The sequence below is a fragment of the Onychostoma macrolepis genome, chromosome 14 (genome assembly GCF_012432095.1).
Source record: "Onychostoma macrolepis isolate SWU-2019 chromosome 14, ASM1243209v1, whole genome shotgun sequence".
Taxonomy (NCBI): Eukaryota; Metazoa; Chordata; class Actinopteri; order Cypriniformes; family Cyprinidae; genus Onychostoma; species Onychostoma macrolepis.
In genome coordinates this window covers 21832666-21855834 of record NC_081168.1, presented here as the reverse complement: position 1 = coordinate 21855834, position 23169 = coordinate 21832666, and the positions used below count along the sequence as shown (strand labels likewise).

Here is a 23169-nt window from a genome sequence, read left to right as displayed (position 1 = left end):
GAGCCCGAGTCCGACCCGAGCCCGATCTATAAAAAAAAATTAAAATGGCCCGAGCCCGGCCCGAATGGACTCAGCGTGTCGGGCTCCGTCGGGACCCGATGGGCTTGCAGACCTCTCGTTCAGACATCATTTATCAGTCTGGCTTCATCTACACCAGTCTACAGTTGTAATGTGTGGTTTTCAAAGGAAGTTCACACCAATTTTGTCATCATGGCTGGCTTGGCCGCTTATATTCAGACCACAGCTGGTTTGACCTCAGTCAGCACTACTGATAACGAGAAGAAAAAAAAAAATGCTTGTGAAATACTGGTCTTTCTGACACCCTACTAGAAAGTATTTCACATGCATTAGTACAGACATACCAATATAATATTTGTGTGCTGACACTAATAGACAGCTGTTTATAGTTGTTTCTTCCTGCTTCCTTGTTTCAGCATTCATTAGGAAATTGGGTACTTTACAATAAGGTGTCATATGTTAACATTAGTTAATGTATTAACTAACATGAACAAACAATGAACACTGCATTTATTACACTATTTATTAATATTTGTTATTGTTAGTTAATGAAAATACAGTTGTTCATTGTTTATTCATGTTAGTTCACAGTGCATTAACTAATGTTAACAAACAAAACTTGTGATTTTAATAATGCATTAGTAAATGCTGAATTTAACATTAACTAAGATTAATAAATGCTGTAGAAGTATTGTTCATTCTTAGTTCATGTTTACTAATGTTGTTAACTAATGTTAACTAATGAACCTTATTGTAAAGTGTTACCGGAAATTGAAACAATACTCTAAAATAAACTGAAATAAATATTCTCTATAACATGTTTTACTCATTTATTTAGCCAATTAAAAAGATATGGAAAATGAAATGCTATTCGTTTGAGACACACAAGATACAAATGGCCTATTAAAACAGGATAAACTTCACATTGTATAGACTACTGTTCAAAAGTTAGCACGATTTTTATTTCAAATTTTTTATAAAATAATTATTACTTATTTAGGAAGGACGCTTTAAATTAATTAACATTGATAATTAACATTTCTGAAGGATCATGTGACACTGAAGACTGGAGTAATGATGCTGAAAATTCAGCTTTGCATCACAGAAATAAATTATTTTTTTAAACATATTTCACACAAAAAACAGTTATTGTAAATTGTAATAATATTATTTCACAATATTACTGTTTTTACTGTATGTTTGATCAAATAAATGCAACCTTGATTAATATAAAGAGACCTTCTTTTTTTTAATATATTTAAAAATCTTAAACCTTTGAACCCTAGTGTATGCGTTGTTCAATTCAAAATATTCTCATTTATAAACAACAACAACAACAAAAAAAACATATTAGGGCTGCACAATGAAAGTTTCATTTAAAATGTGTTTTTGTAAAAACTAGGGTTGAACATTCAAATCAATTAGTTGTAACCAATCACAAACGTGTCCATTGATCACATGAGTGTACTGGCCAATCACAGATCTGATGAACAAAAAATGATTTGAATTTATTTATTATTATTTCACATTAAAGGGTAATATTTCAGATCAATGGGGCAATAATTCTGGGTTTACCTTTTTATCAGGGCGCGGTGCGTTCTGGATGGAGCCCAGGGCTTGGCGTTTGTACTCCAGCCTCTCGTACAGCTGGTGTAGTTTGGTTGCGGCGTAACTGGCCTGTTCGTTGATGCCTTTGCTGCCTTCATCCAGGGCCACGTCCCCTCCTTCCATCACCGGACCCTAAACGCAAAGAAATACAAGAGAAAAGTCACAGAAAATGGCGATGGAGAGTTTGGATGTAGTAGCTAGACTCATGCTGTGTTAAACTCACGGTGTCGTCTTTCTCCTCGCTGCTGGACTGTGAGCTGCTCCTTTGCTCCTCTCGTTTAATGAGCCGCTCGTACAGGTCGCTCACCAGGAAGGATGGGTAATAGCGCTCCTTCATGGTCTCGTACACGTCTCCCTGGATCCTGTGGAACACGTCTGTACCCTTGTTCCCCACCAGCGTCTGCTGGATCTCTTTATAAAGAGCCTTCTCCACCGGGATCTCCCTGCTCTCCACAAAGAAGTTCTGGTAGATCTCTCCCACCAGCTGTGGCACTTCATTCTGCACAGAGGAAGAATATCAGACCTGATCTGGAGTACAGACATTGAAATCAGGTACATTCTTGTCTTGTTTTTTTTTTAAAGGCATTCCTTTAAAAGTGAATCTCACAGGTAGGTCACATTTAATCCCCAACAAAAGAAAAAAAATAATAATACTGTATACGTTGCATCAGTAGCATGAAATTTTGCATAAATATTAAATATTTAAACTTATTTACATTAAGAAAAAAAATATGTATATGTATATATATATATATGTATATATATATATATATATATATATATATATATATATATATATATATATATATATATATATATATATACACACACACACATATATATATATATATATACACACACATATATATATATATATATATATATATATATACACACACACACACATATACATATATATATATACATATATATATAGTGAGGAAAATAAGTATTTGAACACCCTGCTATTTTGCAAGTTCTCCCACTTAGAAATCATGGAGGGTTTGAAATTGTCATCGTAGGTGCATGTCCACTGTGAGAGACATAATCTAAAAAAAATCCAGAAATCACAATGTATGATTTTTAACTATTTATTTGTATGATACAGCTGCAAATAAGTATTTGAACACCTGAGAAAATCAATGTTAATATTTGGTACAGTAGCCTTTGTTTGCAATTACAGAGGTCAAACGTTTCCTGTAGTTTTCACCAGGTTTGCACACACTGCAGGAGGATTTTGGCCCACCTCCACACAGATCTTCTCTAGATCAGTCAGGTTTCTGGCTTTGAGCTCCCTCCAAAGATTCTCTATTGGGTTTAGGTCTGGAGACTGGCTAGGCCACGCCAGAACCTTGATATGCTTCTTACAGAGCCACTCCTTGGTTATCCTGGCTGTGTGCTTGGTCATTGTCATGTTGGAAGACCCAGCCTCGACCCATCTTCAATGCTCTAACTGAGGGAAGGAGGTTGTTCCCCAAAATCTCGCAATACATGGCCCCGGTCATCCTCTCCTTAATACAGTGCAGTCGCCCTGTCCCATGTGCAGAAAAACACCCCAAAGCATGATGCTACCACCCCATGCTTCACAGTAGGGATGGTGTTCTTGGGATGGTACTCATCATTCTTCTTCCTCCAAACACGTTTAGTGGAATTATGACCAAAAGTTCTATTTTGGTCTCATCTGACCACATGACTTTCTCCCATGACTCCTCTGGATCATCCAAATGGTCATTGGCAAACTTAAGTCAGGCCTGGTTTAAGCAGGGGAACCTTCCGTGCCATGCATGATTTCAAACCATGGCGTCTTAGTGTATTACCAACAGTAACCTTGGAAGCGGTGGTCCCAGCTCTTTTCAGGTCATTGACCAGCTCCTCCCGTGTAGTTCTGGGCTGATTTCTCACCTTTCTTAGGATCATTGAGACCCCACGAGGTGAGATCTTGCATGGAGCCCCAGTCCGAGGAGATTGACAGTCATGTTTAGCTTCTTCCATTTTCTAATGATTGCTCCAACAGTGGACCTTTTTCACCAAGCTGCTTGGCAATTTCCCGTAGCCCTTTCCAGCCTTGTGGAGGTGTACAATTTTGTCTCTAGTGTCTTTGGACAGCTCTTTGGTCTTAGCCATGTTAGTAGTTGGATTCTTACTGATTGTATGGGGTGGACAGGTGTCTTTATGCAGCTAACGACCTCAAACAGGTCCATCTAATTTAGGATAATAAATGGAGTGGAGGTGGACATTTTAAAGGCAGACTAACAGGTCTTTGAGGGTCAGAATTCTAGCTGATAGACAGGTGTTCAAATACTTATTTGCAGCTGTATCATACAAATAAATAGTTAAAAATCATACATTGTGATTTCTGGATTTTTTTAGATTATGTCTCTCACAGTGGACATGCACCTACGATGACAATTTCAGACCCCTCCATGATTTCTAAGTGGGAGAACTTGCAAAATAGCAGGGTGTTCAAATACTTATTTTCCTCACTGTATATATATACACATATACATATGTATATACAGTGAGTACGGAAAGTATTCAGACCCCCTTAAATTTTTCACTCTTTGTTATATTGCGGCCATTTGCTAAAATCATTTAAGTTAATTTTTTTCCTCATTAATGTACAGACAGCACCCCATATTGACAGAAAAACACAGAATTGTTGACATTTTTGCAGATTTATTAAAAAAGAAAAACTGAAATATCACATGGTCCTAAGTATTCAGACCCTTTGCTGTGACACTCATATATTTAACTCAGGTGCTGTCCATTTCTTCTGATCATCCTTGAGATGGTTCTACACCTTCATTTGAGTCCAGCTGTGTTTGATTATACTGATTGGACTTGATTAGGAAACACCTGTCTATATAAGACCTTACAGCTCACAGTGCATGTCAGAGCAAATGAGAATCATGAGGTCAAAGGAACTGCCTGAAGAGCTCAGAGACAGAATTGTGGCAAGGCACAGATCTGGCCAAGGTTACAAAAAATTCTGCTGCACTTAAGGTTCCTAAGAGCACAGTGGCCTCCATAATCCTTAAATGGAAGGCGTTTGGGACGACCAGAACCCTTCCTAGAGCTGGCCGTCCGGCCAAACTGAGCTATCGGGGGAGAAGAGCCTTGGTGAGAGAGGTAAAGAAGAACCCAAAGATCACTGTGGCTGAGCTCCAGAGATGCAGTCGGGAGATGGGAGAAAGTTGTAGAAAGTCAACCATCACTGCAGCCCTCCACCAGTCGGGGCTTTATGGCAGAGTGGCCCGACAGAAGCCTCTCCTCAGTGCAAGACACATGAAAGCCCGCATGGAGTTTGCTAAAAAACACCTGAATAAGATTCTCTGGTCTGATGAGATCAAGATAGAACTTTTTGGCCTTAATTCTAAGCGGTATGTGTGGAAAACCAGGCACTGCTCATCACCTGTCCAATACAGTCCCAACAGTGAAGCATGGTGGTGGCAGCATCATGCTGTGGGGTGTTTTTCAGCTGCAGGGACAGGACGACTGGTTGCAATCGAGGGAAAGATGAATGCGGCCAAGTACAGGGATATCCTGGACGAAAACCTTCTCCAGAGTGCTCAGGACCTCAGACTGGGCCGAAGGTTTACCTTCCAACAAGACAATGACCCTAAGTACACAACTAAAATAACGAAGGAGTGGCTTCACAACAACTCCGTGACTGTTCTTGAATGGCCCAGCCAGAGCCCTGACTTAAACCCAATTGAGCATCTCTGGAGAGACCTAAAAATGGCTGTCCACCAACGTTTACCATCCAACCTGACAGAACTGGAGAGGATCTGCAAGGAGGAATGGCAGAGGATCCCCAAATCCAGGTGTGAAAAACTTGTTGCAACTTTCCCAAAAAGACTCATGGCTGTATTAGATCAAAAGGGTGTATATATATATATATATATATATACACACACATACACTAATTTACTACATATTTATATAAATCGCATCCAAAATAAAAGTTTTTGTATGTATACTGTGTATATTTATTATGTATACATAAATACACACACATACAGTATATATTTTGAAAATATTTACATGTATAGAAATTACATGTATAGAAATTGCCTCCGCGAAGTGCATTCAAATCGTTTAATGCACAGCTAGCCGTTGATTATCCCGTTTATGCCATGGTCATTTACCAGCGTTCACATATTAAAGATGTTAATAATATTTGTGCTGCAATATTTGACCGGAACGATAAAAATGACGGTTATTTTCGTCTATATTACTATTCAACTGTAACTGTATGTTACTATGGTTACCAATGTTTACAGGAAGCGAAATAATATAGAATGTGATTAAACTGACCCGGAACTACCTGTGCAGTTCAACGAATTTAATCAACACCTGCCAGCCAATCAGAATCGAGTATTCAGACAGACCATGGCATAAATGTATACAATCAGGTCAATAAATACTGGGACATCTACACAATTCTAACATTTTTGGATGTTTCAAATGAAACGAACAAGATGTGCTTTAACTGCAGACTGTCAACTTTAATTTGAGGGTATTTGCATCCAAATCAGGTGAACGGTGTAGGAATTACAGGTCCAGAGTTCATTTCAAGTGTGCTATTTTGGAATCTGTTGCTGTCAGCTGTCAAGATGAGATCCAAAGAGCTGTCACTATCAGTGAAGCAAGCCATCATTAGGCTGAAAAAACAAAACAAACCCATCAGAGAGATAGCAAAAACATTAGGCGTGGCCAAAACAACTGTTTGGAACATTCTTAAAAAGGAACGCACCGGTGAGCTCAGCAACACCAAAAGACCCGGAAGACCACGGAAAACAACTGTGGTGGATGACCGAAGAATTCTTTCCCTGGTGAAGAAAACACCCTTCACAACAGTTGGCCAGATCAAGAACACTCTCCAGGAGGTGGGTGTATGTGTGTCAAAGTCAACAATCAAGAGAAGACTTCACCAGAGTGAATACAGAGGGTTCACCACAAGATGTAAACCATTGGTGAGCCTCAAAAACAGGAAGGCCAGATTAGAGTTTGCCAAACGACATCTAAAAAAGCCTTTACAGTTCTGGAACAACATCCTATGGACAGATGAGACCAAGATCAACTTGTACCAGAGTGATGGGAAGAGAAGAGTATGGAGAAGGAAAGGAACTGCTCATGATCCTAAGCATACCACCTCATCAGTGAAGCATGGTGGTGGTAGTGTCATGGCGTGGGCATGTATGGCTGCCAGTGGAACTGGTTCTCTTGTATTCATTGATGATGTGACTGCTGACAAAAGCAGCAGGATGAATTCTGAAGTGTTTCGGGCAATATTATCTGCTCATATTCAGACAAATGTTTCAGAACTCATTGGACGGCGCTTCACAGTGCAGATGGACAATGACCCAAAGCATACTGCAAAAGCAACCAAAGAGTTTTTGAAGGGAAAGAAGTGGACTGTTATGCAATGGCCAAGTCAATCACCTGACCTGAATCCGATTGAGCATGCATTTCACTTGCTGAAGACAAAACTGAAGGGAAAATGCCCCAAGAACAAGCAGGAACTGAAGACTGTTGCAGTAGAGGCCTGGCAGAGCATCACCAGGGATGAAACCCAGCGTCTGGTGATGTCTATGCGTTCCAGACTTCAGGCTGTAATTGACTGCAAAGGATTTGCAACCAAGTATTAAAAAGTGAAAGTTTGATTTATGATTATTATTCTGTCCCATTACTTTTGGTCCCTTAACAAGTGGGAGGCACATATGCAAACTGTTGTAATTCCTACACCGTGTAAATACCCTCAAATTAAAGCTGACAGTCTGCAGTTAAAGCACATTTTGTTTGTTTCATTTGAAATCCACTGTGGTGGTGTATAGAGCCAAACATTTTAATATATATATATATATATATTAGTAGAGTATAGACTACTACTATTATATAAAGTAGGGTATATACTTTATATGATATAATATTAGATTTTTTCATTTAATTATATATATATAAGTGATGCGCGGATGGCGGTTGTATCCGCGGGTCGGGTGGATCATGTAATAAAAAAATATATTCAAATTAATTGCGGGTGGATGAGATAAATCATTAGAGATGCAAATATTCTCTAAAATATGAACGTGTTTTAAATTCATTTTTTCATCAGGCAGACAGACACGCAAATTTCATTTTTGTGTGTGTTCGTCTGTTCGGGAAGTTGCAGTGACAGATACAATAGCATTCCAGATAAAGTTTGAATGGAATAAAGCGTGTGTTTGCTATTAAGAAAGTGTAGACTATAATCTGGCCAAAGAAGAACTTTTGTTTTTTAATTAAATGTTCATTTAAAAGCAGCCTATTATCATTGTATTAGCCTGTTACCGTTACCCCTTACAGCTCCGACGACGTTTTGTTCCGTCCTTCACGCGGTGCCAAATCACACCAGGAGCGAAGCAACTGGATTCGCAAGACCACGAGATTCTGGGATGCTTCTGAAACGTGCCGCGGCGTGGCTGGTATAATATACATATCTATGGGTATAAACACAAGCATTGACTTGACTAGAGCGACCGTGATCAGCTCCGGTGGCCGCGTCGGAGCCGTAATGCACGGCAGACATGATGCGCAGATCAGCTCTCACATCACTGAATCTGCTTTTAAAAATAAACCATCCATTCATAATATCATCGTGCAAAACTAAGAATTAGAATCATTGTAATGTGACGATCGGGTGCGGGTCGGGTCGGTTATCTAAATCAGAGAAAAATATAGGAGCAGGTGGATGGCGGGCGGATTATTTATTTGAAGCAGCGGATTCGGGTAACGTTTGAGCTCATCCACGCATCTCTAATATATATATTTTATTATATTATTATAATATATATATATATATATATATATATATATATATATATATATATATATATATATATATATATATATATATATATATATATATATATATATATAATAAAAATATATAGTAAATTTAAAAAATCTAATAAAAAACAAGTATATAAAATAACCATAAATTAATTAATTAAAGGCAGTATAACAAATACTACCTTGGTAAATATATAACTATTTATATATATTTATTTATTTTGCATTATTGTAATTATATTTTTCACATAAAGGTAATTACAACTGGGGAGAAAATGTGATTAAACAGGTTTTATTTTCAGCAAACAAAACTATTTCTTTTCTTTTCTTTTTTTTAGGGTCAAATATCAGTTAAATAAAAATGGAGACATGTTCTTGACAGGTTTTGTTGGTTTGAAGATCTGCACAGGTCTATTGGTCTGCCAGCAGCAATGCTGCATTGTGCTTTTACTGGTTTTGGTCTTCAACATTCTGCATTTCAATGACAGATTCACATTCAGAACCAACAAGCTATAAAACATATGGCCAATCTTAATCTTTTGGTTTGGTCTCATGCTGAACAGATGCTAACTGTTAATAAGATATGACATCAACATTAAACAGATTATTGCAAATCTGCTGTTGCACAGAAATGAACCAAATGTACCTCCTCAAACATTTATCAGCTGACAGCATTCTAGAGTACCTGCATATCTTCATAAATAGCCCTGTTTTTATTCTTTATACAATCTACAATATTCCAGACTCCACAGAAAAGTTCATCAGTTGTCAACATTTATGACATCTTAAACTTTTCAGTAACACAAAACATTTTTTTTTCAATTATGCAATCAGCTCTGGCACTCCTGGCTAAATGGCAGTACCGGTAATTGCTAATTTAACACAGCTGGACATAATGGGCCGCAACAATTAAACATTTGTCTGAGTCACATGCTGGAGTGTTGGTAGATTTTTCAGCCATGAGCATTTCTGTGGTCTGACGTTAATTTCTGGATAAAAGTGCCAGATAAATGACCAATTAGTACATTTGCAATTGTGCCCATAGATTGGCATGAGCTACAGGAAAACCACTTTTCAGACCTGACTACAGCCCTATTCAGATGCTAATTCTTTCTCATGGGGGATGTAAGGTTATTTTAAGATTTATAGGGGCTAGTTAGTAATTTTATTGCAGTCAGAATTCAGAAATATCTGTTTTTTGACAAACAGGTTGTGTGGCCATTCAATTGCCGTAAGAATCAACATTTCTAAGTTTATAAGAAAGAATGCAAAAGTAATTTCATAAATCCTTTTTGAATACTGCCAAGCACTGAACAGTAATTGTGGTCACTTTGCGGTAATGTGCACACATTTTATGTATTTTTATTACTGAATAATATAAATAATGCTTAATCTCAATATTACAAGAAGTGTGAGCTGTTAAGAAGAAAAATAAAAAAAAGAGAACAAAATCATGTAAACTTTTTAAATGGGATATTATTATTATTTTTAGAGTCAAATATTTACCTCATGTAAATATAAATAAATTTGAGTTAACTTATTTCTCATATCATTCTCTATCATTTTGCGAAATAAAAAGCAAGACAGAAAACCATTGTAAAATGTCAGTTTTCTATTTTTTAATGGGATATTTATATAATCAAATAATAAATAAATGCATAAAATAAATATATTTTCTATTATTAATTTAAATATGGATGTATTAATTGTCCAAATCATAATAGATATTTTGTTTACATCTGTTTTTTTTTTTTTTAAGCTATCGAGTTTATAGACATTAAATAACTGAAATAATTTTTACAAGCTGTTTTATTGGATTCTTTCTGTCCTTGCAACTCGGACTGAGCAATTACATGATATATGATACATTTCAGTAAATTATACTGTATCTTTCAACACCTTCTGATGTTTATTCATGTTTATTTCGCAACATTAAAGAGTGCCAAAATGGTGTTTGAATTTGGTAATAAAATTTACAGAATTTGAACGCAGAGACTTTGTTTCATATGAAAAGTAACAAAACATCTTATGATTTATTGGAAAGGAGGAGCGCTAAAAATAATGTTTTGCTCATGCATCAACTGAAAACAACATAGATAAATTCTTGGGACTGAAGAATCGATATGGGTTTAACAAGGTAAGAATAGATTAAAATGGAGGAATCAATATTTTTTGATATTGACAATCATGTGACTGTCCACTTGAGCGGTGTGTTTTCAGGTTTGTACTGTAATGTCACAGAACTCGCTCCTCCACCTCCAATAAATGACCATGCAAAGTATTTTTACAGGTGTCCACATGAGAAACAATTATTGTCTGAATAGGACTAATGACAGCGGCTCTTTCACTCATATGCTGTCAGATCTCCAGCTCAAGGTCTTGATGTTCTGCTGAAGTGCGTGTCTGACCTTGTTGGCGCTCTTGAGCATCTCCACCAGCTCCCAAAAGCTAATAAGAGCCCTCTTGTCCACACGCTCCATGTAGACGCGGAAATGCTCCCGGTACACTGAGTTTGACATGATCTCCTCAAACTGAAGTATCTGTGAGAGGACAAGAAACAAATGAAGCAGACTGTGTTATTATTAAAAGCACTTGAAAAATTTACGCTGCAGAGGAAGTGGCGTTTCATCTTAAGAAGACTGGGTAATTTATCAGTAACACTGACGCCAGCTGATAAGGATGTTTATTCTCATCTTTTAAAGGGTTTCTACCCTTTTGGAGCATCTTATATTTTTTCTTGTAAGTCAAGGCTTGTCTCTGACCCTAAGAATTGAGAATATTTTTTGCTATTGTACCTTTAACACTGTATAGTAAATATATAGTAAATGTTGGCTAACCTCCTTGCACTGACAAAATTCACACCAAAGTACCTTAATATGCAGCTTCGATGCTCAACAAACATTTTTTAGTATCATCAACGCTGTTTTGCTGCTTCATATTTTTGTGGTTTTTCAGCATTCTTTGTTCAAAAGATATTTTATATTTAGCAAATGTCTTTACTGACTCACTTTTGATCAATTTAATGCATATTTGTTAAATAAAAATATTAATTTCTTTTAAAAAATAAATAAATAAAATAAATAGCTTACTGACCCCAAACGTTTAATTGGTATTTTTAGAATTTTTGAAAAATTATTTTAATTAATTAAAATGTATTTATTCAATTTAGTTTTTTAATGTATTTTTTATTAATTAATTAGTTGGTTTTGTCATAATTTTACACTTTTTTATTTTAATTTTAGTTAAAATCTTAGCAATTTAGTAAAAGTTTTTATTCATTTTAGTTTTTAGTTATTTAGTACATAAAGTTAATCTAAATGAAAATTTGAAATATTGCTCTAGCAACTAGCTGACATAAATATTAACTAAAATAAAATAAAAAAAGTTTTTTTAAACAAAAAAAAGTTATTTTTATTTCAATCAATGAAATTTATTAAAAAAAAATTTTAATTTACTGGTTAACTATAGTAACCCTGGTGTAAGTCTGAATAAAACCGGTTCTCGATTCTAAACACTAGTAAATGCTAATAGACTAATGCTATGACATGATGTCAAAACCACAATCATTTTCGCAGAAGGAGCTTCGTATCAAAAAAAGATTTTTTTCCAAGAAGCAGCTACCGTTCATCAATATGCAGTGATGTTTTAAGCTTTACACACTGAGGTTTCGGTGTTCTTCTAAGCTAGCGTATGAAACCCAATTCAGCCTCATATCAGTGCGCTGCTCTCGCCCGGATCATTAGGGACATTCAGAGACAGGCCTATCTGTGTGGGACGGGCCAGCCTAGAGCTACTGGGACAACAACAGCATATCATATGACTGAATTCAGATAGAATAGGGGCTTCCTGTCATAACATGCTTCTACACTGATCACAGAAAAAAAAAAATTTATGTAAAACGTCATAATTTTTTTAAATATCTTAAAATGGCATAAACAAAAAGAAAAAAAACATCAAAATTGATCATTTTAAGAGCTCTTAAATCACATACTCGGCATTTCATTATGTCAGCTACAGGATGCAGAAAATAATTAAATCATTTTGATTTCATATTGGCTTAGATATGGTGTTTCTGTGACTGTAATTTCTTCCTGTACCCGTTGACTCTGTGGACCGTCCCCTTCATCCTGGGCTCCGTCCTCCTGCTGCTCATAGTTCGGACCCCCGAGGAGCCGGATCCGCTTCTCGCACTGCTTCTTTGCCACTGTGAGCTGGTTAATGTAACGCTTCATGTTTCTGGCACGTAACAGGTCGGCCTTCAGCGCGGCGGCCTCTTTCCCTTTACTGTCTGCAGAGAGAGAGAGGGAACTCAGATGTGCAATCTCATGGGAATCAACTGTAATAGATAACTGAGAGAAACTAGCTCTGATGACTGGAGCTGATATGATGTGAATGGCTCACGGTGTGTTTCATTTCCTTTTGCTTTATCTGTGTCACTTTCACACAGAGATCAACAAGATCTCTTGCTAGACATCAAGCAAGTACACAAACAAACTGAAATGAGTTTTGACACATTGTTGAACTTGTTTAAACATGCACTTTTCTAAACTCATTCCTGATTTCAAAGGGGAGAAACTCCCATTGAAAAAATAAATAGTAAAAAATGTAAAGCAAAAAACTAAATGAACAAACAGATAAATAAAACACAATAAAAATGTAAAATTATTAAAATAACAAATAAATAAAACACAAAAATTTTAAATGAATAAAATAAACAGAAAAATTAGATTACGAATAAACAATCAAAGAAATAAATAAATTAATAACCAAATAATTAATTTAAAACGTGTACATTAAACATGTAAAATAAAAAGCTTGTATTTAAAATAATTTAATTCTAATGTTAAAAAATAAATTTAAACATTTAAAAACCGCTTAATTTAGGCAAACACTGCCTTTTTAATTATTAATTTTAGTGTCAAAAAATGCAAAAAGGTCTGCACACTAAAACAATGAAGAACAGAAAGAAAATAATTGTATTTAATTTTATAACATATGAGTTTAATAACTTAATTTTTATGTTTATTTAATGTTTATTGTTAAATCAGTGTTTCAGATTATTACCACATTTCTCAAATTTTGAAAATAGGGTTGCAAAACTTGCAAACCCTATTTGCCAAATGCTTTCTTTGATCCAAATGCCAATGAATATTATACACACACACACGCACACACACACGTATATACACATATGAAGAGTTTATTTGCAAAAACAGATACGTTTTTTTAATTTTCAAAAATCATGTTTTTTATTATGTTATCATGTTTTTATTGTGTTTTATTGTGTTAGTTAGCTGTAATTGTTTAGTTATTTTTTGCCTAATCAAAATAACCCAACTGCAGTTTGATTGGGATTAACTGGAATGGACAATGAAAAAACATGGTTTTTGAAAATTCTTAAAAACTGAGTTATCTGCTTTTGCAAATGACCTCTTCATATGTATATATATCTCACTGGACAGCTCATTACATGATATGCAACCAATTCACTTTTCACTGAATTTTAAAGCAAACAATATAAAAGATATTTACATCAGTTTTACAATGATAAAATAATTTAGTACTAAAAATAATGCACAACACAAACGACACCACTAAATAATTCCCTATTATATATATGCAGTATATTAGTACTACTAGGTCCTTTTCATAGACAGGCAAAAGTTGTTGACTTTCCATGGGCTTCTGTAAAGTGGCTACCTGTGGCATTCACAGAGCTCACAATGAGTCTGGAAATATGAGCAATCACCGCCAACCAGCGTCCATCTCACAGCATGCTCCGTCTGCCGCTGGAAACCAGGGAGGAGGGGAGAGACTTTTACACAAGCACTCCCTGCTCTCCTTCCTTTAATAGCCAGTGTCATTGTGCTGGACCAGCGGGAAGATTTATTGATTTGCCCATTACAGGGCAGCAGGAGACGGAAAACATGATGACAAATAAACAGCCCCTTCCTGACTCTCTGCAAGAACTAACATTCTAACTAACAAACATGCTTCCCACCGTGTGAATAAAATGAGCTTTAATTAATCCAGCACTGAAATGAAGGCACAATTAATTAACTTCATCTCTAATCGAAGATGTTCAGCAGTAAGCTTTCTCGTTTCGTCAAAGAAAACCTCCTCATTCATATCCAGATACATTTTGTTAGTCGTATATTTGTGAACATATTTATCTGTTTAAACTCTCTGATTGGCTGTTCTATTGATGTGGTTTAAACATATTTAAAAAATGGCATAAAACTTAGTTTTTTATGCTTTTTTAAATGTTTTTTAGTGTTATAAAAACTATTGATACTACTAAAAACCATTAAATTATTTTTAATTATAGCCTGTCCCACCATAAATAAATAAAATTTATTTATTTATTTAATTTATTATTTTACCCTTAGTAAACGCAATGGAACATTCCATTAAATAAGATAAAAGAATGAAATAAAATTAAATAAATCAAATTAAAACTTCTTCCTTAGTAAACACAATGGAACATTCCATAAGATAAAGGAAAAGAATAAAATAAACAAACAAACAAACAACTTAGTTAGTAAACACAATGGAAAATTCCATTAAATAAGATAAAAGAATAAAATAAAATAAATTAAAACTTCTTTCTTAGTAAACACAATGGACCATTCCATAACATTGTAGGAAATAAATAAATAAATTAATAGAAATGAATTAAAAAATTAAAAATTAATTAACGAACAAACAAAACACAAATACAAAAAATTAAATTAAATAAATAAATAAATAAATAAATAAGCAAGCAGTTTATCAATACCTTTAAACTAACATTTGGTGGCAAACTAGCTAACACTTAAAGAGACTAAAACTGCAAGTCGGCTGCCCATTCTGGAGAATAAACAAAGCAATCTTTTTTAAGGGAAAAATATTTACTTTGGTTCCTGGGGTGGTCAAACAAACTTTTAAAAAAAGTTAAAGCACCTTTCACTGATCTTTTATTAAAAACAGACTCTTAAATTGACTTATTTTGCAGAAAAGTGGCAAAAATTAATCATTCAGAAGAAACTGGTCAATTTTTCCTTAGGTGTTGTTTTCAGAAAACACCTTTTCCAATTTCCCTTCCAGCAGTCTGAGTTCGACCAAATACCAAAACACATTTAAAGTGATTGGAGAGTGTGATTTCTGTAAGTATCAGCTGATGTGTTTTATGGCTACACAGTACATGTCTGGCTACTACAGCCCACTGTCTGAAAGCAGAGTTACTCGAGCACACCCCGCACCAGCTTCAGTGTAATTACTCGTCTGCCAATCAACGAGCGGCATGCGGCTAGACACAGAGACTACAGAAGCTCTTTTCAGGAAGAGGAGAACAGTTTCATAATAGCTCATGAAAGAGCAGAGCAAATAAGGTGGCGTACAGCATGTGTTGTCGTGCCAAGATAACATCTTCAATTTGGCGTAATACCCAGGCTCGACTGCTGACAGATTTTTTTTCTCTCTTAGACCATCCATCACAAAGCTCTTCTGACCATTACAAGACATTACAAAACAGCAAAATGAAAATGGAGCACACAAATCGAGTTTCCCTGAAAACTTGATCATTAGAGTCAAATGAAAAAAAAGGGGGGGAAAGCAGCAACTCAGAGTTTGTATTCCTAAGTAAGGAGATATGATTGGCCGATGTGTTCGAAGGTCATCCTACCTTTCTGTCTCTTCAGCTGTGGGATGCTGCTGATGGTGGTCGCCTGAATGATCTCCACAACTATCTGATACCTGCAATGAAGTACAGTATATGGACATTACATTTACATTACAAGAAAGCCTGAGTGCCATTTAAACATGCAAAAAAAAAAGCATTGCAAATGGTTGCTAGAGCATTGCTTTATTGCTATATAATTGCTAGTGTGTTCTTAAAGGCTTCTAGCATGTTGCTATGCAATTTTAAATATTATTATTATTATTTGTTTTATTTAAATACATACATACATACATAAATACTGTAAATGTTTCCAATACCTTCAAATTAACATTTCTTAGGTGTTTATTTTTTGGTTGGTTCAATTCAAAAGTCGTGAGCAATAGTGATTAAACATTAACCATAAGTGTGAGCGATAGTGATGTTTGACTGGAAAATTAAAATTGGTAAAACCGGAATTTGTTTTCATATGGTGACACCATAAAACAGTACCATAAACGTACAACACAATTATTTAAACTGATTATATTCATGCTTCTTTTCTTTTTTTTTTGTGAAATGACATGCATTTATCCAGTGTTGTTATTGTTATCTAAAACTAAAACTATTAAAATCTGTTTTTGGTTACTGGAATAAAGCTGAAATATATAAATATTAGATGAAAACTATAAAATTGAAAAAGCATGCCTTGGCAACTAATTGAAATAAACAAGCTGCTAACAATTTACGATAAGTTTGTTTTAGTTAGAATGCATTAACTAACATGACCTAACAATAGCCAGGTTTCCATCCAAAGCTGTAAATTTAGGAAATGCTTATAAACACTATAATGGTATATGAATAATACATTTGCAAGGTCCTAGTCTAGTTATAAGCTGTTAAAATCAAGTAAGATCGAGTCAACGTAAACTGATGAACTATTTAGTTTTCAATTTAGTTTGTACCCATACTGTGTACTTTAAATAAAGAAATCTTTAATTAACTAAATGTAAGGCTGCAACAATTCAGTTGGTTAAAAATGATCCTTCAGACGTTGACCTACAGGCAAGGACATTTTCCTTTAAATTCAGACTGTCTGTGGTGTAAAATCGCTTCCACTAACACGTCTAAGCTATTGAAGAATGAGAGCATTAAGATTTCAAGGCTACTAATGTTTCATTAAGAAATTCCTCTGAGGAACAATATTCACTCAAAATTAATGAAATGGATCCTTTCGATATAAAGGAATGCTGAATATTTATTACACACGTTCTGCTCTCACAGGCCCTGATGAGAGAGGACGAGATTGAGAGAGAGAGGCTGAATGAAATTGCTTCATGAAAGTCAAATACAAGTAATTTGAGAACATTGCCACAAGTAGCTGGTGGAAAATGAGAGTATTATAAGACGATATGGAGGCTGACCTTCAAAAATGACATGTAACAACATGAGACAGTTTGTGATATTTATGGAAATTTGGGCAAATGTCATGCTGCCATCATGCATCAAAGTCTGGCGCAGGAGAGAAGAAATTGTTGAATAAAGTCATTATTTTTATTTTTTGGTGCCAAAAAAGTACTCTCATAGCTTCATAAGATTACTGTTGAACCACTAATGTCACATGGACTATTTTAACAATGTCCTTACTACCTTTCTGGATCTTGAACGTGGTAGTTGTGTTGTTGTCTATGCAGCATCAGAAAGCTTTCGGATTTCATCACAAATATCTCAAATTGTGTTCTGAAGATGAACGAAGGTCTGACGGGTTTGGAGCGAGATGTGGTTGAGTAATTAATGGCAGAATTTCCATTTTTGGGTGAACTATCCCTTTAAATGTATCATCAATCCCATTAAAAGCATAAGAATCATAAAATACAGATATAAACATCAAATACAAACCTGAAGCAGATCATTTTCTGTTCATTTAGATGTACTAGGGCTAAAAAAAAAAAAACTTTACTGGAACGTGAAAAGAGAACTAAATACTGTCCAGTTGTTCATTTTATCCTTATCAAAATCACTTTCTATCACAATTTCAACTCTCAAACATTTAAACAGGAAACATTTGAAAGCAGCATCATGTTTACCCATCCTATTGTCCATCCATGGCTTTTACACTAATTCAATTTGCAAAAAGCTTCTTTTAGAGCTCTAATCTTTCTCTGCTTCCTCAAAACGAAATCAAACACAACTCAAACTGTTTTTTTTACAGTCTCTGGCGAGGTCAGAAACCTGTGTGTTTAACTGTGTCACCTAGCAACAATCTCATTACCTGAACTCAGGTTTATTCCTGGTGTGAAATGAGATGGTCAAATTATAGATGCTGAATATCCTCGACACAACAAACATCCTTTTTCCTTTCAGCTTTCAAACAAAGACTGTTTAACCCTTTGTGCATGTCAAATAGGAGCCCATTGACAAAAACACCCTCTTTGGCTGATGAGATGTTCAATTTTTAGACTTAAAGTGTCAATGCGACTGAAGAAAAGCCCAAGAGGCTTATAGTTGTCATGGAAACAAAGGTCTCAGGTAAATTGTAGAGTTGACAGACTACCAGGTCCTGGCTGTTAAAGGTGACAGTACAGATATCATCTGTTTTAATAATACTACCACATCACAGAGTCATTCAGAAAGATTTCCACAAGCGGCTTAAGCTATTTAGGGTCATTCTTCAAAACAGGTTTACATTAACATATGTAAATAATGACTTGATACTAACAATGTGCTATTATATTCTAGAATTAGAATATTTTTCTAAACAAATTAAAAATCCAGTGGCTTTATTTAATCGTGTTAAAAAAATAATCAGAAAACTATTTCCTAAATTAAATTATTTACACAAATACAGTAAAAATAGTAATATTGTAAAATATTTTTACAATTTAAAATAACTGTTTAAATATATATTAAAATAGTATTTATTCCAGTGATGCAAAGCTGAATTTCAGTCTCACATGACCCTTTAAAAAATTTTAATATATTTGAATAGAAAACAGTTATTTAAACTGTAATAATATTTAACAATATTACTTGTTATGAGCTTGTATAATATTACTGTGCTTTTGATCAAATAAACAGTAAGCATAAAATACTTATTTTGAAAAAAAACAAAAAAAACAATGTCTGTCTGTATATGTATATGTGTGTGTGTATAATTTATTTTTCTATATATAATCACAGATATAGACAGACACTGAGAGTATAACATTTTTCCCATATTGGAATTGAACAATCGGCAGATGGATTTTTCCTCCAAGCCTTATATCCTATGGAGGTTTCAAAGAACTTTCTTACCATTGCAAATTGCAAGCTTAGCTACAGCTTTTGAAAAGCAGTCGTCATTGCAATGACTACTAAAAAGCTCTACAAGCAAACCCTGACGAGATTAAAAGGTCTATCTTTATGACGCCCGTCAAGAAAACACACTATAATCACAATGCTTTAATTTCAGTCTGTCTGTTCCTGCCTGTCGTCTTCCGATCCATCTCCATCCTTTACGCCTGCAGATCAATACGGCTGAGAAGTTTCTCCAAGCCTTTAAATGTCACTGTCTCACGACTCGCAGACAATTCATCCAGAGCTGAACTCGGCGGAACAAACCTCAACTGACAAATGTCCCCTCCGATACGACCTGATACCGCAAGCTGAAAAGCAACAACAAATGACAGTGCCGACTTCCAGTTCACCTATTTAAAGAGTGATTTGTCTGAATGAAAGAAACAGAAATTGCTTTCCAACAGAACTATTGTTGTACTGCAATAAATCGGTTTGGATGTGGTGAAATGGCCAAAATCCAGACAGATTTAGTGAGTCATCTGCCCGGACTCCAACTCAAGATATAAATAAACACAATGACATTAATCAATAACCTAATAAATCACTGTCAAAAAAGCTGACCGCAAAGCCAGACCAATATTACAGGCATGTTCACATACTGTTGGTATGAACAGCTTACAATCTACTTTTAAAAAATAAACTATTTTTTAACTTTTAAAAAAAACAGTATATAGTAATTAATGTGCAGGGTGTGTTCAACTCTAGAGCCCTATGATTTCCACAAAGCAGAAAATGTGGACAAAATTGCGAAATTCTGTCATAAAATGGAATTTACTGTGCACTTTTACATTCATGTTTTAATTTAAACTGTAAACCTCTGTTGTGCGGCACTCTCTTAGACAAAAAATGAAAGGAATCATTCATATTTCATTTTATCACTTTTTAAAAGGTTTATTGTTAAAGTTAAATGTGTTGTAGTCAGTGTTGGGGAAAGTTACTTTTAAAAGTAATGCATTACAGTATTGCGTTATTCCCTAAAAAAAGTAACTAAGTACGTTAGTTACTTTTTATGGAAAGTAGTGTGTTACGTTACTTTCGCGTTACTTTCGCGTTACTTTTTAAATATGAGCAAGGGTTGATTGTTTTTGGGTTTTTTATTTTATTTTATTTTGCTTTTTTTCCCCCCAAACATAACAACAAACAACAGACAAACAAAGGAGAAATAATAAATAAAAATAAGTTAAATTATAAATAAAATTTAAAAAAAACATGGAGAGAGATACAATATAAATAATCACAAGTGTAACATATTTAATAAATAAAATATGACAGTTTAACAATCAGCTCTTATCAAATCAAATGACGTGGTACTGTTTTTATATAATTCACAAAGGGGTTCCAGATTTTATAAAATAATTCACTCCTGCCCCTCATAGAATATGTAATCTTTTCTAACGGTACTCCGCTGCACACCTCCGACAGCCACAATCCAATCGGGACCTCAATGTCTGCTTTCCATTTTAGTGCCATACATTTCTTAGCTATTATTAACAACATTTCAGTCAGTCATTTCAGTCATGTCGGAGGTTGGAATTGGTAAAATGACCTAGTAAACGCACCTCTGGGTCCACTGGAAAATTACTTCTATGAATTTGTGATATAATGTTACATACTTGCACCCAAAACACCATCACTTTCGGACACAACCAGGTTGAATGTAAAAATGTTCCTTCTATACCACATCTGAAGCAAAGGGGTGAAATACTGTTATTAAATTTATGCAATCTGGATGGAGTGTAATACAGTTGGTGTAAAAAATTAAACTGAATTAATCTATATCTGGAATTCAAGGTTGAAATGGCCCCATCATTACATAATTGACCCCCATAGGTCCCCATCTATTCTTATCCCCAAATCCTGCTCCCACCAACTTTTGGATTTGTCTGCATCATCTAAAGGTCGACTTGAGATCAGAGCTTCATAGATTCTAGAGATTGTTTTATACAGTGGTTTATCAGAATAACAGATTTGCTCAATACCTGTGAAATCAGGTATCTTGGGATAACTTTTTCATTTGACCCTTAAACAATCTCGTAATTGCAGATAACTAAAAAATTATTTATTACTCAAATTATATTTTTTGTTTGACTGTTCAAATGACATCAAAATGCCATCATCAAAGCAATGCTCCAAATGTGTAATTCCCTTTTCGAACCAAATCCTAAAAGTTTAGTTTTGATGACACATTGGGAGCATTCGGTTTCCCCATAAAGGCGTTTTAGGAGAAAGAAAGCCTGTCCCAGCAGTGACCGCAGCTTATTCCAAGTTTGAACTGAATGAATAATCATTGGATTACTGGTTTTTCTTTTGATCAGTAGGATATCATCCATGTATACAATATATTGGTAGGACATTCTTCTTTTATCTCAAATTTTTCCATATTAAGCCAGGAGAGAAAAGGGGTACTGGCAAACATCTGGGCCAAATAACTGGATTGGGCTGCCCAATAATACATTTTAAAATTGGGAAGCCTCAGCCCTCCTTGGTTGTAATCTAAAGCCAATTTATCAAGGCTGACCCTCTGAGTTTTACGGTGCCAAATAAATGACCTAATCAATCCATTAAGAGTAGTGAAAAAAGATTTAGAGATGGAAATCAGAAGAGATTGAAACACGTATAAAAATTTGGGCAAAATATTCATTTTAACTGCATTTATTCTACCAAGTAATGAGAGGGGTAGATCCATCCAATTAGTTAAATCTCTACCCACTTTTTCTAAGAGACTGGCCAAATTAAGTTCATCGAGATTCTTAAAATTACAATCTACTTGTATACCCAAATATGTAATACCACTGGGTAAGCACTTAAAAGAAAAACCATCCAGTGCAGTACAGTCAAACCCTAACAATAGTAAAATTTCACTTTTGTCGATGTTAACTTTATATCCAGAGAAGGTGCTACATAATTGTAACATATTCTGTAAACTAAATAAAGACTCTTTGGGATTAGTGAGAAATAGCAGAATATCATTAGCAAACAATGATGTTTTATGAGCTTCGGGGCCAATTTCAAAGCCTTTTATATTAGGATTGGATCTGATGGCCTCAGCTAGAGGTTCGATAGCAAGGGCAAAGAGAGCTGGGCTTAGGGGGCATCCTTGTCTACATCCTCTTTACAAAGGGAATAAGGCAGAAATAATTCCATTTGTAACAATTTTTTCCTTAGGGGATTTATAAAGTGATTGAATTAGGTCAATATATGCTGCTCCAAATCCAAATGTTTTCAATACCTCAAATAGGTATGGCCATTCGACCCGATCAAAAGCCTTTTCAGCATCGAGAGAAACAGCCACTCCGGTATATGTTTTTCTTTAGCTATATGGCTAATGTTAAAAATCTCCACAGATTGTTTGAAGATAATCTCTCAATTACAAAACCAGTCTGATCTGGGTTAATCAGCAATGGGATACAAGTTTCTAATCTCTTGACTCTTGGCTATCATTTTGGTAACTAATTTATAATCCACATTAAGGAGTGAAACTGGCCTGTAAGAGGCACATTTTAACGGATCCTTACCTTTCTTATAAATAACTGGAATTATTGCATTGAAGAAAGACTGCCCTAGATTGTTCAAGCACTTCCATCAAATACGGCACAAGCAAATCTTTAAATTCTTTATAAAATTCAGATGGAAAGCCATCTTCTAGATCCAAACTAATCCTATCTTCCTCTGAAAGACACGGCAGATGAACTGAGGACAAGAAAGCATTCATTTGTGAATGGTCTGTACCTGTCTGAGAA

At 35.0% G+C, this 23169-nt stretch overlaps 1 protein-coding gene across 1 annotated transcript in view; it reads right to left on the bottom strand.

Annotated features, from left to right (window-relative positions):
• snx25 (sorting nexin 25) overlaps positions 1-23169 on the bottom strand; it is a 62743-nt gene that overhangs the window by 12298 nt on the left and 27276 nt on the right. The window contains exons 6-10 of the mRNA XM_058797946.1: positions 16121-16191; positions 12555-12745; positions 10866-10997; positions 1850-2125; positions 1594-1758 (exon numbers count right to left, since the gene is read on the bottom strand). Of these exons, the coding sequence (XP_058653929.1) occupies positions 1594-1758; positions 1850-2125; positions 10866-10997; positions 12555-12745; positions 16121-16191 (835 nt within the window). The remainder of the gene's footprint in view (positions 1-1593; positions 1759-1849; positions 2126-10865; positions 10998-12554; positions 12746-16120; positions 16192-23169) is intronic.